Raw genomic sequence first — 17,132 nt, 5'->3', positions numbered from 1 at the left:
CTATGTCCCCCAGGGTGGGAGTGTGGGAGAATGGATCCAGATGCGTGAGTCTCCCGCGAAATGCGTGACACTTGGTAGGTCTGCTATAACAGAGTAAGATTTAAACTAAAAGGCAACATTTTATTTTCGGGGGGCCTCAAATGCAGTCTAAGACATTCAAATTTTTAAAATTTTGCTCGGGGAGACCCCCAGAACCCCCCTCTACCTCTCTCCCCGCATCTGCCTGCAGAATCCACATTCGTGCCTATTCATTTCATGACTGTATTACTATTTAATGTGAATACTTGTATCATTTCATATTCATAGATTATTTGTTCCTTTTGACAACTTGAAAAAGAGATTCAAGAGTCTCATACAATGTGTTCAAAATAGCTTAGAATGCACCAAATTGCACCATTTTTTCAAAAATTCCCCATGGGAGCATGCCCCTGGACCCCCTAGCTCAGCGAGCTCCTGCAGTGCTCGCTTTGCTAGGTTCTCGAGATGTGCAAATACACCTTTGAATCCATTATGCAAGTTTTTTCCCCAAACCGGCCATTACCTCCATTGTCTAATTCTCCCCTAGAAGAAACCCTGAGTAACAAATCAAACTGTTCATAGGTGAATAATTGTGAAAGTCAGAGAGCCACACACCACAATTGCAGTTACACACTGCACAATTTTCTTATGCAAGATGTGTATATCCTGGCCGGCCTTATAATCTGATATGACAAAATACTATGTTGTTTACATCCCACTTGGTCATTTACACGTTTAGGTAAAGTTCCTCCATTAAATCTGTGTATCAGGCTCATCCAATGAATGCTCTAAAAGTGTCTATTATAGAACGGTGGCGATTCTATATAGATGGTTTCATTGCATTATTGGCATTCAAGGGAAGTGCCACAAGTGTTATTTTAGAAAGGTGTCTGTTCTCTAGAGCCTTTGTTTCTACTAATAAAAGTTTGACCATACATGCGTATTTCAGAGCGCTAATCTTTTACACGAGAGAAAAGCACAGCTCAGTAAGTTGGCAGACAGAATAACAGCTGGCAAGATAGAAAAGATGAAGAACCCATATCACAAGAAAACTCGAAAAGAAAAGAAAAAGCAAAAATTGCAATTAAAGACTGAGGGCTCCCACTCGATGAATATTCACACATCGATAGAGGATTCCTGTAATGTAATGAAAGAATGTATGGAAAGTGAGCCATATTATAACAATAGCAAGACATCTACAGCTGATAATCCTATTCCAAATAAAAACCAAGGTGTTACTCATGTAGAAGACATAGATGGGGATGCTTTGAGCCCAGAGCAATATAGTGTAATGAAGCAAAAGATACTAGAGGAAATGTGCCAGAATCTGGAGCCACTACGTGCTGATCAAGCAATGGTACAGCAGTGGACAGGTGAGCAGAGAAAGGGTGTCCTTACTATGTACAATAAACTAACTTGATTTCCCTATCTGTTTACATACAGATTATGTTATATGGCCCTGCATCCCATTCACTGCAATAATATCTCGTGTAAAGGGCTGATATGTTGTGTTCATACTCGGAATGTAGTGCCGCAGCAAGAGCAGCCACATTAAGTTTGGAAATAGTAAGAGTCGAACTGGTCAGGGCAGAATCCTTTATGTGGGGTGTTTCTCTGAAGCATTTGTTGTATTATGGATTATCTTTGACATAATGTCACTCAATAGCTGTTTAGAAGGGGGCACATCCCTATTTCGTTTTGGAGCACTACTGTATTTTCTATAATTTCCAATGTGATATTAAAACAATAGTATTTTCTAAAAGTTATAGTCATTTTTTTACACTAGAGAGTCCACGATTGGCGACTATAAAGCAACTGCCAATTGACTGGGACTTTCCATGCTCCCCTATAGAGGGCCTGCGCTATGCAGTATATAGTGACATTTGGCATCGAGGATACTACCTTACAGTCGGAGGCAAGTTTGGTGGCGATTTCCTGATCTATCCTGGTAAGTGACGCAGAAGCCGTTGTGCATCGTAACATTTTCATCCGGTAACAGATTTGCGCGATACCATTCGGTTTTCTCAGCTGCCAAGCATTGCAGTTTAAATATTAAACGTCCTATCTTGCACATGTATCAGCATGCAATGTGTATGTTTGCTTGACATTCCTCTGTATTGCTGCATTCAAACCAGAAGACCTAATTAAGAGATATAAAGGCTAGTTAATCCATACACTCGGCTCGGATTTTATCGTAAATTAATGATAACCTATAGCCACTGATTATGTTCGTACTGGTTGCATGCATGTCCAGTATATTTGCAGTTGCAAATATTGTGCTCTAAAAGTGAGTACTTATGCTTATTACTCCTAATTTTGTATTTTCAGGGGATCCTTTGAGATACCATGCATTATATGTTGCAGTGTGTCTTCCATATGCCCAGAACCTATCCCCATTAGAAATGATACAGTATGGCCGCATAGCTTCCAGTGTTAAAAAAACTGTTCTGCTATGTTCAGTGAATGACACTGGTAATGTGGTGTATATATCACTTCAATGGAGTGGAATCACCTAGTTATCACAGAGAGAATGGAGGAAATACAGTAGGTCTTAATTATACTCCAACAATTAAAAAAACATCATTTACTTTTTTAGCTCATCTGACGAAGTCAGATGCAGCTTGTAGAATCGCATGATTGTTCGTGCGTGCGTGCGTGCGTGCGTCCGTGCGTCCGTCAACAGTTGGGCACAAATCTAAACGGCTCGACGTACAGATTCGAAAGTCGGGACGTGGGGGGGTAATCCGAAAACGAGTTGGAATGTCGAAGCTGGGGGTCAAAGGTCAAAGGTCAAGAGGTGTAAAAGAAGGGAACATTTCCTCCTTAACTTAAGGTATAGGGAGGAAATGCAGAATTGCGGCACAAATCTAAACGGCTTGACTTAGGCTCGTGATAGTCGGTGTATAGCATTATGGTAGGAAAAGCCATTACTGTGCTGAAATTGGAGGTCACAGGTCAAAGGTCAATGGGGCACAGGGCAGATTTTAGACATTTTCTGAGAACATGGTCTGACGGAACGATTGAAAAACTTTTTTGTTTCAGCAGTGACCTACCATTTTTATGGCTTTATTGAAAGGACCATGAAATGTACTTTCCGCTGACATGCAAAGAGTAAGTGTCGGATAACCTTTTGACCCTCAAGAGGAGGGTTAAACATGTATTTGTTTATTGTTAGAAAGAATTTGACTGCCGGGTTTGCTAGTAGAATCTATACATGCCTGGACGTATGAGGCTACAATGTCACAGTGAAATTTCAAAAGCTAAATTTGGTTGAAGAAGGTTTATGCTCCTTAAATCGTATAATTTCTATGGCATTCTGTACTGTCAGTGTACGTGTTACATGTAACTTATGCCACTGCCAGTAGCCACTGCCAGTGCATGTGGTGGTGATAGTACTGTGTAGTTTTTGCCTGCGTTAATTAGTTACAGGTGGCAGCTCTCTATTTCAGCCTGTAGGCTTCCGTAGGTAAATGGATGAGTGCTTACCTAGTCTGTCTTGCAAATAGTTGTTGCTACTACGTACGATGGGAGCTTCCATTTTAATCTTAAGACACTTAAACGTATGTGCCATCTCGTGGCAACTTTCATAACGATCCCAACGAACATTCCTTCGAGAAGGTTCCTGATACCATCCCTGTGCCTTCCACTGTTTCGGCGCGTATGTGAACACATTTGGGACTAACAGGGTTTACTAGAATCCCACCACTCCACCACAGAGTCCGGCACTTGTTAATATTATATATTATTTATAAAGTACAGCTAAATAAAAATGAATTTAACTAGTTGCAATGAAAATTCGTTATATTCTCTGTTTTCAATAGTTTCGTAGGTATGAGATTTGTAGCCAAATTATTTGAGTAAAAAATTTATGCTCATTTTTGGCAGTAGTAGCTCCTACAAGTAGCTGTGTCCATGATATGCTAAGTTTACGTGAGATGTATGCAATCATTATGTTTAGTGCTGTGACAATGTAATTGCTGAGCACTTCGTGTTATGTCCATGCTGTTGTAGCAATCTACTGCATGCACTCTATACTGATATTCACGAAACGGTTATTAAAGGGATCCTTTACTCTAGGTTCTAGTCTTATTTCAGTTAATTTAGGTTAAAGCGATCATTGCGAGTTTTTTTCAAGGTTTTTTAGTGTTTATTCTCACTCTCATGATGCCTACCGTTGTTGCTTGAGTAACAGTAATTGTTTGAAATAACAATAAAATGTCTTAGAAAAGATATAAGACAAAATCATGCACGATTACAATTTTGCGTTCTCTTGTTGATTTTCGCTGTCATGTCTCGCACTTTCTCGCGGTACCGCGAGACGTCAACAAAGGTACAGTAATGCAAAAATCGCACCGGAGATATTTTTGGTCAGATGTAAACACAGAGGTGCATATAGTAGCGTAACACAAACAAGAGTGTAAGTGCATGGTAACCTCATAAATATTAGTCTTCAAAAGTCCTAGGGACTATAACGAAGACGGAGAGAGAAGTGGATCAAATCCTCGTTGCGTACCGCCAGCGAGAATACTTATCACACACAAATAGATGCCCCTTTTTTTTTTATAACTATTTTCGCTTGTTTGAGACGCCATTTGTGATTTTTGAAAGTCTTGACTCGAAAAAATTTATTGCTGGTATGATGTGGTCAAATTAATTTTTCTATGCTATAACTGCATAAAATATTGGTGTTTTGAATGTTGGTGTAATCAGTGATATTTTTGCTGTCAGGTGAGACTATATTCAGTTATATTTCGTTTTTCTGAGCAAAATTCTCACAATGATCGTTTTAAAATTGCGCTACATAAAAAGTTTCATGGTTCAATCACCATTAGAAATATTTTTTTAATGTTTTAAAACTAACGACTACAGTTTGATTACAACGACTGTGGCGCGACTCAAAGCGCACAATCTAAAAAGTTGCGCAAAACGACTTTTTAGCCAAGGGCTACAGACCGAGGGTGTTTCTTATTTATTAATTTAAAAGCAAAAGGATTGTAATATCTTATAAACGACATATAGTTTCAGTTATATTACGGATAAATTTGTCCTAAAATGAACCTCGTTCGGTTAAATAGCATTTAGGTATAAATATAATTGCACCTTTGTGATTAGCCCTCGGTCTGTAACGTGCAAAATATATTGGGAAATGCGCAACTTTTTCAGGGTGGCAGCACGGTCGCGGGTGTCAATGGCACCGTTAGAATTTCTTAGCGTTGATGTATAATTAATTATAACAATTAAATTAGGTATCTGGTAACAAGTACGTGTGGGTATAGACGATTTGTTATACAGTAAGTACAGTTGTCTGCAGTAAAATCCTAGAGTCTAGTATCCCTTTAAGAATATAATATAGTAAACTATTAACATCTCTACCAATACCCTTTGATTTACCACACTATTTTCTAAGGGCCTGAGCTGCAGGCATATATGTACGTGGAACAGTAATGTATGAGGCATCAGCTGAGCATAATCGTGAAAATGTACATTAATAATTACACCCCTGCAAACGAAGTTTGAAGGGGGTATATAGGAGTCATCTTACTGTCGGTCGGTCAGTCCATTGCAAAAAGTTTGTGGTGCGTAGTTCTTCCACAGTTTTCAAGGGATTCCAATCAAACTTCATACACTTGATCGCCATGAAGTGTAGATGTGCGTGACATATTTTGTGTGTGCGCCGGTCAAGCCGTTGCCATGGAAACCGTATCTCATCTTTGATTATACCATAGATATAAGGCGTTTTTATCGAAGTGAAAGCGCTTTACGGTTTTGCAAATCTTCCATTTATCTAGACGGTTTCGTGAAAGCGCTTTGGTCGTTTCTTGTTTTTATCTAGACGGTTTGCGAAAGTGCTTTGCGAAACCGTCGAAACTGCCCGGCGAGCGATTTCAGACGGTTTCAACATTCAATATGGCGGATAGTCAAGTGTAAGTTATTAAGTAGTTTTCTTAATAAATGATTATATAAGAATAATAAGTTAATGTGTTATAAAAACGTACAAAGATCAGCTAAATCCTAACCAAATGGTCTGCCATCTTGCGTTGTTTTTATGTAACAAAAGCGCTTTCACTAAACCGCTGATCACGTGATTTAGGAAACCGATTTACCGGTTTCGCTTCGATAAAAACGCCTATAGAAGAAGATCTTCTATATCTAATAGATATATAACGGCCGAAGTATAATCATAGACTATGATTATACTTCGGCCGTTGCACAAAGTTTGTGGCGTAAACTACTTCCACAGTTTTCAAGGGATTCCAATCAAACTTCATACATTTCAATTTTTGATCACCATGAAGTGTAGATGTGCATGACATATTTTGTGTGTGCGCCGGTCAAGGTGTTGCCTTGGAAACCGTATCTCATCTTTGATTATACCCCCCGCCGTTGCAAAACGTTTGTGGCTGAACTACTTCAACAGTTTTCAAGGGATTCCAATCAAACTTCATACACTTGATCACCATGAAGTCTAGATGTGCCTGACATATTTTTTGTGTGCGTCGGTCAACGTGTTGCCATGGAAGCCGTATCTTTTTTTAAATCTCTTTTTTCCATCAAATTTTTTGTGTTTCGTGTATTCTTTACTCATAATATATCAGGGGCGTAGCCAGCCTTTCCAAGAGGGGGGATTCCTTCCAAGAGGGGGATTCCAAACCTACTATATACTAATAAAACTTCGTTAAAATTTTCGTTTTATGCTTTTACATACATACTGTATCAGATATGTGCTATTTTGATACAAACCAGGGGGATTCGGGAATGCCTGGAATCACCTCTGGCTACGCCCCTGATATATGCCACACCATGACCTTTCATTTCCCCGCCGACAAAGCGGTATTGCGGGGGTATTAATCACTATCAGTGATAGTTACTGTAAATCATGGGGCAAATAACTATATCACATGTGAAAAAAACAAATAGAAGTAGATGTATCAGTTTCACTTATGAGATCATTGATGCTAGAATAGTAGCGGGCCAAGCACAGAACTCTGCATGGGGCGGGGCCTGTTGTCAGAAAGATCGTAAAGTTAAGACTAATGTTAAGACTAATTTTGTTTCTTGTAACTGTGCCCCCCATTGGGGGGCCTGATGTAACCACAACCATATCTGCAATGCTGCTATTAATTAACACAGACAATTGGGTATCTATCGCTTTATTGATCTAGGATCGACCCCGTCCTTTATTAAGGCTTAAGGAAGTCGGTAATCCAGCTTAAGGTAAAAATTTCCAATCCAATATGACCGAGTGGGTGAATCAGAAGGTCATTGGGGACGTTGTCGAAAACCTTAGTAATGTTGAAATCTAGGAATGCAGCGTCGGCCCGTCGAGGTTTGTCAAGACTCGGTCATCAGTCATGAAGCTAAACTTGAAGAGATTCTTTGAAATGTGGCATTCCCTCTCGTTTAATAAAGCCGTTTCGTAACACTTGACCATTCGAGCACGATCATTACTCCCCGCATGTACCATCTTAAAAAGAGGCCATATGCTTCTTCGTTTCTGTCATTCCATATTGGAATTCTCTTCCTCTTGAAAATTGAATCCTTTTCTATTGCAATCCACAGTGAAGATCAGGCCATTTGATCAATTCTATCTCTCTCCGTCTTCGATATAGGCCCGGGCCCCTGGACTTTGAAGATCAAGCATTATGAGGTTATGAGGATCATTTCCCTCCCTAGTATATATAGTACATTATTATTACATAGTATATAGTATATATATAGTATATATATTACATAGTATATAATATATATATATAGTATATATAGTACATATATGTTTAAAGTTATTCGCCTGTAACATAAATATAAATTGAAATCGTAACCGTTGGTCGGCGCTAGTGTCGCACTTGTAGCACGTGCGTCTGAGAGCAGACCACTGGACCCGGTTCCACAGACGTAGATTAACGAACAAAATATTTTCCCTCATTTATTTATCGCTGCCGGTTTTCATTATAACGTTTTTTCATTACACCTTCTACCAGGGGCGGCGCCAGGGTATTTTCTTAGGGGGGGCGTGAACAGGAGCACGCGAAGGGGGGAAGGGAAATTTTTGAAATTAGACCCCCTCAGAATGCGTTTTCTGCGCGAGCAGGGGGGGGGGTCCGGACGCCCCTGGACCCCCCCTGTAAAGCCCCTGGGAACTGTAGACCTGATACCGTGTGCGCTTGGCACTGCACGGGTGAGTCGCAGGGGGTAGATTCATGATTCATCAGCTGCGTACGCCAAAATATTTTGCCGTAAATCTTGTGTACGCAATCGAACGTTGCTTAGTTGCGGATTCATCAACAGCAAGGCTATTTAGGTAAATTTTCGTATGATTCGCGTACGCAAGGCGAGCCGTTTAGGTGGCGATTTCATCCAAGCTAAAATTTACGTAACTGTTTTTATAATGCATGCTACGCACATCGTTACGCTGACGAGGTGGGCCGTAAACCCGCTCGAATTCTTCCGCAGGTGTTTCAGCGCATACCCGCAGCATGCATTATTTTATGAAACATTATAAAGTTACTACTCACTAAAATACATAAATAACCATACTACCAGACAGGCGGGCGCTTTGACGCTTTTTTGTCAATAGCTTGGGCCTTGTTTTCGTTATAAGCGGTTCGTAGGTTAGGCCGTGTACGTGCACACGCCGTGCGCACTTGTACGTGCACACGCACGCACTTCGTACGTGCACACGCACGCAACTTGACGTGCACAACCACACGCAACGGTGTCGTACACACGCACGCACGCAGCCCGTGTACGTAACGCAAGCACGCACGTGTACGTGCAGCACGCACCACGTGTACGTGCACACACACGCACGCATGCGTACGTGTGCTGCTGTTCATCGAGTGGTTGAACACAATCATAACCAAGCCGAAAATGAGGACAACTTCGACATCGCCCCAGCACTCATGTAGAACAGCTAAGCAATATGGTTTACAATACAAAGAGCGTCAGTTTGGTTGCTATGGTATCAGTGTCCGCACAGTGTGGATTGGTTTATGCTATGGCACGCCCTCACAGCCCAGCACTTAACAATGACGTAGTGGATTACACTGGAATTCATCACACAATTTGCGTTACGCAGGTGCTACGCGGCGTGTGAATCGCACCTACGGCTTTGGCGTAGCTTACTTCGTAAGAATCTTGTTGTACGCAATACACTTTGCGCTAACGTTGATGATCCCCAGGGGCTCCGCCTATTGCCCTGGTGGGTCCAGCGGCCGAGCCACTGGCAGGGGTCGCGGAAGCTTAGAGTTTAGCTAATCACAGCCCTAAAATTGCTGCAAAACCAAATTGTGCAGGGAACAAAGAGCAACATCAACCAAGGAATGAAACCCGTGGGAGGACTGCACCCACAATACTGGTAGGTATCGTGGTATGTGCCACTGGCGAAGTTAAAAATGGAGGGGGGGCTCTGGCAACGAACTCGCACCTGAAATGGTTGGTGCTCTGGAACTAATGTTTGTTGCAATTTGTATGCTCTGGAACCGGCTGTTCGAAAATGGGGGTCTCCGGAACTTAGCTTAGGGTTTCGTTGAAATTCAATCATGAAACTCGGACAGCGTTTAAAAGAGGGGTCTCCGGAACTGTGAGGGGAACAGTGATTTGCTTTAACATTATGTGTAGCACGTTGAACCAATATTCTTGTATTCTGTAGAGAGAATAACCATGACCGGAGAGAGATGAACGCACGCACACGCACGCACGCCATACACGACACTCACAAAGACTAGACAGAGGGGCACTCACGGAGAGAGCATAAGCCTCCGCCAGCGACTATAGCCGATACGCGCATACGACTCACGAACACAGAATAACACGATATATGCCAGCCGTACATGTATGCTCCGTCGCCTAGTCAGCAGGGGACAGCCGGCTGGCTGCTCGTCGCTGGACGCGACTAATATCAATCGCGTCACACCCCACAACACACACCACAACACACACTCACAACACCGACACAGGCACGCGCGGCGCTCGCGCGGCGCTAACGTGGGTTACACAACGCACAGACCCGATAACATAACCTCTCCCTCACCCGTGGGGGAGGTAAAAATAAGATAGCATGTAAGAGTATTATTAAGTGCAGTCTGACCATTGGTTAATTATAATTATAAGCTTGTTAAGCACCCTCAAGTGTGGCCTACCTTATCCGCGGGGACAGCATCCTCGACAAATGATGGTCCGCAACTTGGGGCTCCAAGGAAATAAACAAAAAAAAAAAAAAAAAAAGACAAAAATAAAACACTGATTCGATTATCAAATTCCAGGCAGGTTTGTTTAAATTGATTTGAAATTTCGACTTGATTTTCGATTTTTCGATGCAGTGGTCCAGCTTGAGGCTACATCACTCATTTTTGCGATCCCCTATTATTTGCAAAGAATCTTCTCTTCTTTAGCTTTTCTGCGATGATGGGGGGGGGTGACCGCCCCACCCACCCAATCATTTGCAAGACATTGGCAAGTTGTTTCTTTCTTTTTCTTTTCTTTTTCTTTTTCTTTTTTCTTTTTCTTTTTCTTTTTCTTCTTCTTCTTTCTTTTTTCTTGCAAATAATAGGGGGGGGCGACCGCCCCCCCCCTTGTGGCGCCGCCCCTGCCTTCTGCCATGTTCGTGCGTCTATCGTCTATGCGTCTGTCATGCGTCTATCATGTTCGTCTGTTCATCTTCGTTAACTATGTGGAATTATGGGATACTAACTCTGAGTTACTTAACTCAGGATTTAATCCATGTTTATGAAACCCAAATTTAACTCGGAGTTTACTAACTCAGAGTTAGTGAGTTTAACTCAAAGTTAGCTTTAACTCAGAGTTAAAGTTAATCCATGTCTGTGGAACTGGGTGACCGAAGGACCGAATATTAATTAAGAGTTAATATATAGAGATCAGTGGAGGAAAACCACAAGGTCCAGAAGATGCAAGACAATTCTCCATAAGATCTTATGCTTCAGAATTGAAATTCATGTGCAGAAAATAATCATTAAGACTATTTTTTCGAGTGCCACGGTTACCGAAGCACCGAAGTTAGCTCCGAGGCTAGTTTGCCAAAGTTAGATCGGCACGTGCTTCGATCAGCCGCATTCCAGGCGATTTTGACACATGTTGACTGGTGTTTTAAGGATTTATCGCAAATTTACTCACGGACATCACATTTGCGCCTGAAAAACTGCCGCACAGCCGAACACCTAGAGGGCATATACTTTGCATGGAAAAGTTTTAAATCGCCCGTAGGGATTCACCCATCTCTGTCTGCATGTCGGTACGAACCTCAGCCCACATGCAGGCACTTGGAAGGTTTCAATTATAAAAAGGTGGTAAATAAACACGAAAAAACATTACTATCAAAGTCTCAATGTTTATGTATTCTTTATCGACTAACAATTTCACGTAAATGCCGTTCAAATGTTCCTCTGCAACACACAATTTCACCGCCAGCACGCCACTGTACACAAATTCACAGCTAGAGGCCGAGTTCTGTTGTGTTTCTTTCTTTCTAGCTGTCTTTATCTCTCCTTCTTTCTCTGCCTTCCTGTGGGGTTGTGCAGTGGCGTACGTGCGGTGAAATTAATTGTGTGTTGCAGAGGAGCGACTGCATGAGCTGCATTTACATACCGGTACCGGTAACGTCATTGTTACAAATAATAGGCGAAAGAGAATAGATTAGACAGTGGTAGTAAATATATTTTGTGTTTATTTACCATGTTAACTATTGTAACGATCTGTGTGTAACTGTAACTGTAACTGTGTATAAGTCCAGACTAGCTGCAAGCCTACAACATCCAACTACACGTCGTATATGATTATCTAGCTCCTTGAGTGGAGGGGGTACGGGGGGGGGGACGGGAGAGGAGGGGCGGGAGACGGGAGAAAAGGGGGCGTGGAGCGGGAGGGGAAGGAACGGGAGTAGGGAGGCCAGTGGGCGGGAGGATTGAGAAAGAGAGAAAGAGAGCGAGAGAGAGTGTATACTTGGTAGAGAAAAGTAAACGAAATCCATAGCACGAAAAGTAAATACATGAGAAAATACATTGTACGGGACAAATACATTTATTACGCAAAGTGTCAGAGAAACTAAGTGACATTCAAAAAAGAAAATGCAAAATAGGATCCTGGAGGTGTTGAGGGAGGGCCATAGGAGGACAAGGGAGTGAGATGGGAGGAGAGGCGAGAGGAAGAAAACCCCCTGTACCCCCCCCCCCTCTGAGTGAGCTGCCTCAAAATATCGCGCCATACAAGCCTACGCGGGCCGCGGGCCCTTCGATTGGTCGACAGAAGACGGCGTCACATTATCGGCTAACCTCCGATACGGCGATAGGGTAATGAACCGGTAGCGATTTGTGGTAACCTGTCATTGGGTCATAGCTCGACTTGGAAGAGCGTTGCATCACATGGGGTCCTCATAATATATTCGTGCTCATCGGTCAGAATTTTTTACTTATCTGATTAGCTATGTTATAGTGGACGACCGCGATGAACCCGTGATACATGCTGGCGTGTGTAAACTATGAGTATGACGGATGACGCATGCATGGGAAGTGTGAAAGGCTAGCTGCATGTACATCAGTCACTGTCACAGTCAGTATTTTGTGCTCGCGCATTTCTATAGGGGCCTAGTGCACAGTATTATAGTGCTTCTTCAAAACTGAATTTCGAGCGTGTTGTTCTCGCAAGTAAGTACTACCACGCGATCATGAAATCACACACACACGCACGCACCCACCCACACACACACATATATATAAATTATTAGCAGGGTTCTATTATCTATAGCTACCGCTCGTCAAATCGCCCAAATGTGAATTAACTTTACTATGCACTCGGCTATGCGCACGGTGCCTAAAGTAAGGGGATGGTTGCAGCCGCGGCAGCGTCTAATGGCATGATCATCAAGACAGTCAGTTGAAGCTATAATGATTACTAGAAATGTGATTTTCCCACGCAAAGTACTCCATATGCTTTTGTTTGGGTTAGTGAGTGTATCATGGAAGTGCGTATGAATTAATGCTTGGAACATATTCCGGTAAGTTATAAATTATATATTGATTCAAATTCGCTATAACAGCACGAAGTATACAAACGAACCATACCATTTATCTATGTCGGGATAAAAATGATACAGATCATGTTAAACAGTAAATATGGTAAGGTCAACAATTTTACAAAATACATGTGAGTTTCTTGGCAACTCCAATACTCTTGGCAACTCCTATACTTGGGAACTCCTATACTCTGTCTCTCAGTGTCACATAAATATCCTCGTCGTAAAAATTAGGTCAATATATATGTGGCATGCATTTGCAAACCAAACTGTAGACTTGCATGTACCTGTAGAGAATGCATGTACTTGGCATGTACTTGACTGTTGACATATGTACTTGACATGTACTTGACATGTATACTTGAAATGAAATGTTGGAAGCAATTATATGTTTATAACTCCTGTACTATAGTGGCCTTTCTTTCAGATACTTTCGCTAGTTGTCAAGGAGACATATACACGAAGTGTGTTGGACAGCTGAGCGGGATGCATCGACAAAAATTATACCGAGATGAGTACGGGCATGGAACGACTGAGTCCGAGATCACAGAAACAACACCCTTTGTAAATCCCGGCTCGACAAGGTCCTCAGATGGCGTTAGTGCATATGTAAATAGGTAATTAAGTATTGTTGCTGCTTAGAAGTTTATATATAGATGTGCTTGTTTAATTTGTACGGGTGAACATGTAGATGTGCTGCTGATGTGCTGATGCTGAAGTAACCCTCCTTATTTTCTTATACTGCTTATGCTTCTACCTGTTACGAGAAATACAGACAAATACGTGGGTCCTGTTTGCTGATATTGTAATCTTGTCCTGCCTTGTATGCCATCGATAAATAAAAGAAAGGCACAAGTGTGTGCTGGTGATATGCCGAGTGGTGCCGAGTCATTCGATCCCCATGTACTGTATAAGCAAGCTAGCTCCTGTGTTCCTTGGTTAACTTTGGTCTGAAGAGTGTAGCTAGCTAATCACAGAGTCAGGTGTGCCTGGCTGTTAAGCTGCACCTCATATCACATACAGTTTTTAGCTCATCTGACATAGTCAGATGCAGCTTGTAGAATCGCATGATCGTCCGTCCGTCCGTCCGAGCGTCCGTCCGTCAACAGTTGGGCACAAATCTTAACCGCTCGACGTACGGTCACGATATTCGGGACGTGGGGGGGTAATCCGAAAACGAGTTGGGATGTCGAAGCTGGGGGTCAAAGGTCAAAGGTCAAGAGGTGTAAAAGAAGGGGGAACATTCACTCCTTAACTTAAGGTATAGGGAGGAAATGCACAAATCTAAACGGCTCGACCTAGGCTCGTGATAGTCGGTGTATAGCATCATGGTAGGAAAAACCATCACTGTGCCAAAATTGGAGGTCACAGGTCAAAGGTCAGTGGGCACAGGGCAGATTTTAGACATTTTCTGAGGACATGGTCTGACGGAGCGATTGAAAAACTTTTTTGTTTCAGCGGTGACCTAGCATTTTTATGGCTTTATTGAAAGGACCATGTAATGTCCCTTCTGCTGACATGCGAAGAGTAAGTGTCGGATAACCTTTTGACCCTCAAGAGGAGGGTTAAACTTGGATTTGTTGACTGTCTGTTAGAAAGAATTTGACTGCCGGGTTTGCTAGTAGAATCTATACATGCCTGGATGTATGAGGCTACAATGTCACAGTGAAATTTCAAAAGCTAAATTTGGTTAAAGAAGGTGTATGTTCCTTAAATCGTATAATTTCTATGTCATTCTGTACTGTCAGTATGTTACATGTAACGTATGCCACTGCCAGTGGCTGCTGCCAGTGCATGTGTTGGTGCAGTTTTTGCCTGCGATAATTGGCTACAGGTGGCAGCTCTCTATTGCAATTTGCAGCCTGTCGGCTTGCGTAGGTAAATGGATGAGTGCTTACCTATTATGTCTTGCAGATAGTTGTTGCTACTACGTATGATGGGAGCTTCCATCTTTAATCTGAAGACACTTAAACGTACGCGCCATCTCGTGGCAACTTTCATAACGATACCAACGAACATTCTTTTGAGAAGGTTCCTGATACCATCCCTGTGCATTCCACTGTTTCGGCATGTATGTGAACACATTTGGGACTAACAGGGTTTACTAGAATCCCACCACTCCACCACAGAGTCACCGCAGTAGACGTTAGATGAGCGCTGTCGCTCTGCGGCACTTGTTCTTGCTAACTACCAGAGAGCAGTGGCCTAATAGTAAGCACACGGTATGCCTCTTGGTTAAAGGAGGATATATAGTCTTGATCCTATTCTGTATTCTTGGCTTTGTAGTTGGGCACTGCTATTGTGCCCTTCAGCAAGTAATTTTACCCTGATTTGTTTTACTTGACACTACGGTTATACTGCTATTGAGACGGGTTTCAAGCACTGGGTCAGTACTAAAAATCTTGGTCCATAAAAGAATGCATGTGCTTAAAAAACCAAAGTATTGTACTGCCAATGAAGTCCTTATATGTCTTATATTTTCAACAGGGCACCAGATGGGGGAAAAACAGGACAAAAAAATGCTTGTTCTACTGTTACTTGGCTTCAGCCCAGGTCTATAAGCCATTTCGTAGTTACAGTCTGCGCATGCGCGAACTTTGCCACGAATTCTTCTGGGTCAGGTCATTTGTGACAAAATATTTCGTATTTCGACCGTACAGTATACATACGCATGCATCTGTGTCGTTGTAATGCTACAGTCTTCGCGTGTGCACGTATACGTGCGTGCGTGAGTGTGCACGTACACGTTCGTACGTGCGCTCGTGCGTGCGCTCGTGCGCGCGTGTACACGTGCGTGCGTGCGTGTGCTCGTGCGTGCGTGCGTGCGTGTGCACGCACACGTGCGTGCATTCGTGCGTGCGTGTGCACCTACACGTACACGTGCGTGCGTGTGCACGCACACGTGCGTGCGTGTGCACGCACACGTGCGTGCGTGCGTGCGTGTGCACGTACAGGTGCGTGCGTGTGTGTGCACGTACACATGAGTGCGTCCGTGCGTGTTCATGTGTGCGTGCGTGCGTGTGCACGTACACGTGCGTGCGTGCGTGTGCACGTTCACTTGCGTGCATGTGCACGTACATGTGCGTGCGTGTGTGTGCACGTACACATGCGTGCGTGTACACGTACACAGAATACATGTACATATACGTACTGAACCGAGAGTGCACGCCGCACTCGAGATTTAATCGATTTTTGTCACAAATGACCCGGTGACCTGTGACGTCCCACAACCCCTTGGCTAACTACGAACTGGCTTATTACTGTGGCGTTTGGCCTAGTTAATTGTCCATCAGGAAGGTGCTAATGTTGGAGTAGCTCCTATATATGGTGAATGCCTCAAGTAGCCTATAATATGGCGAATATGCCTATATATATTATATTCCTATATATAATTATGTGCCTATATTATGCGAATGCCTATATGGCAAATGCCACAATAGCTAAACCAATAGCTAAATTATGCTTCCCCACTTCGTGCATAGACCTGTCTAAATACACTCTAGGAACAATTAAACTGGCTTTACTAAATGCACCTTAGTGGCCCTGACTGATTCTTAGTGTCAGTCCATCTGTCTTCAACTCATTACTTGGCATTGTTAACCATATATTATCAATAATTTCTTACAGTCATTCAAACTACAAAACAGTAAAGAGAATAAGGCGACAACTCAGTGCCTCCGATGGCCTGCGCTCTGTTCTGGCATGGCGAGATCTGAATGTTTATGTAAAAGCCAATGAGAAAGACATTCTAGGAAGAACTGTAGGAAAGGCTACCAAGCAAATACTTTACAATGGTAAGAATGAACTCAGCCATGCGACTATAGGACCTGGCATTAGGCGGACATGCCCTAATCTGCCACAAATTTGAGGCTAGTTAAAAAGTTTGTTTAGGTAGCATTTTTCCATGCTTCAGCTTCAGCTAATACTGAACCATATCTTGTCGGGACGTAACGTTTTAAACAGCATTAATTGCTATGTTATGTACAGTTTTTAGCTCATCTGACATAGTCAGATGCAGCTTGTAGAATCGCTTGATCGTCCGTCCGTCCGTCCGTGCGAGCGTCCGTCCGTCCGTCCGTCCGTCCGTCCG

The 17,132-nt window shown here is 42.7% G+C and overlaps 1 protein-coding gene across 1 annotated transcript in view; it reads left to right on the top strand.

Moving 5' to 3' along the window:
• The window catches only part of LOC106807871 (protein white-like), a 49,284-nt gene that overhangs the window by 7,313 nt on the left and 24,839 nt on the right, over positions 1 to 17,132 (top strand). The window contains exons 4-7 of the mRNA XM_014810363.1: positions 968 to 1,391; positions 1,805 to 1,966; positions 13,470 to 13,659; positions 16,670 to 16,836. Coding sequence (XP_014665849.1) covers positions 968 to 1,391; positions 1,805 to 1,966; positions 13,470 to 13,659; positions 16,670 to 16,836 — 943 coding nt within the window. The remainder of the gene's footprint in view (positions 1 to 967; positions 1,392 to 1,804; positions 1,967 to 13,469; positions 13,660 to 16,669; positions 16,837 to 17,132) is intronic.

Source organism: Priapulus caudatus, unplaced genomic scaffold, assembly GCF_000485595.1.
Source record: "Priapulus caudatus unplaced genomic scaffold, Priapulus_caudatus-5.0.1 Scaffold239, whole genome shotgun sequence".
Taxonomy (NCBI): domain Eukaryota; kingdom Metazoa; phylum Priapulida; class Priapulimorpha; order Priapulimorphida; family Priapulidae; genus Priapulus; species Priapulus caudatus.
This window is presented reverse-complemented; position numbering and strand designations above follow the sequence as displayed.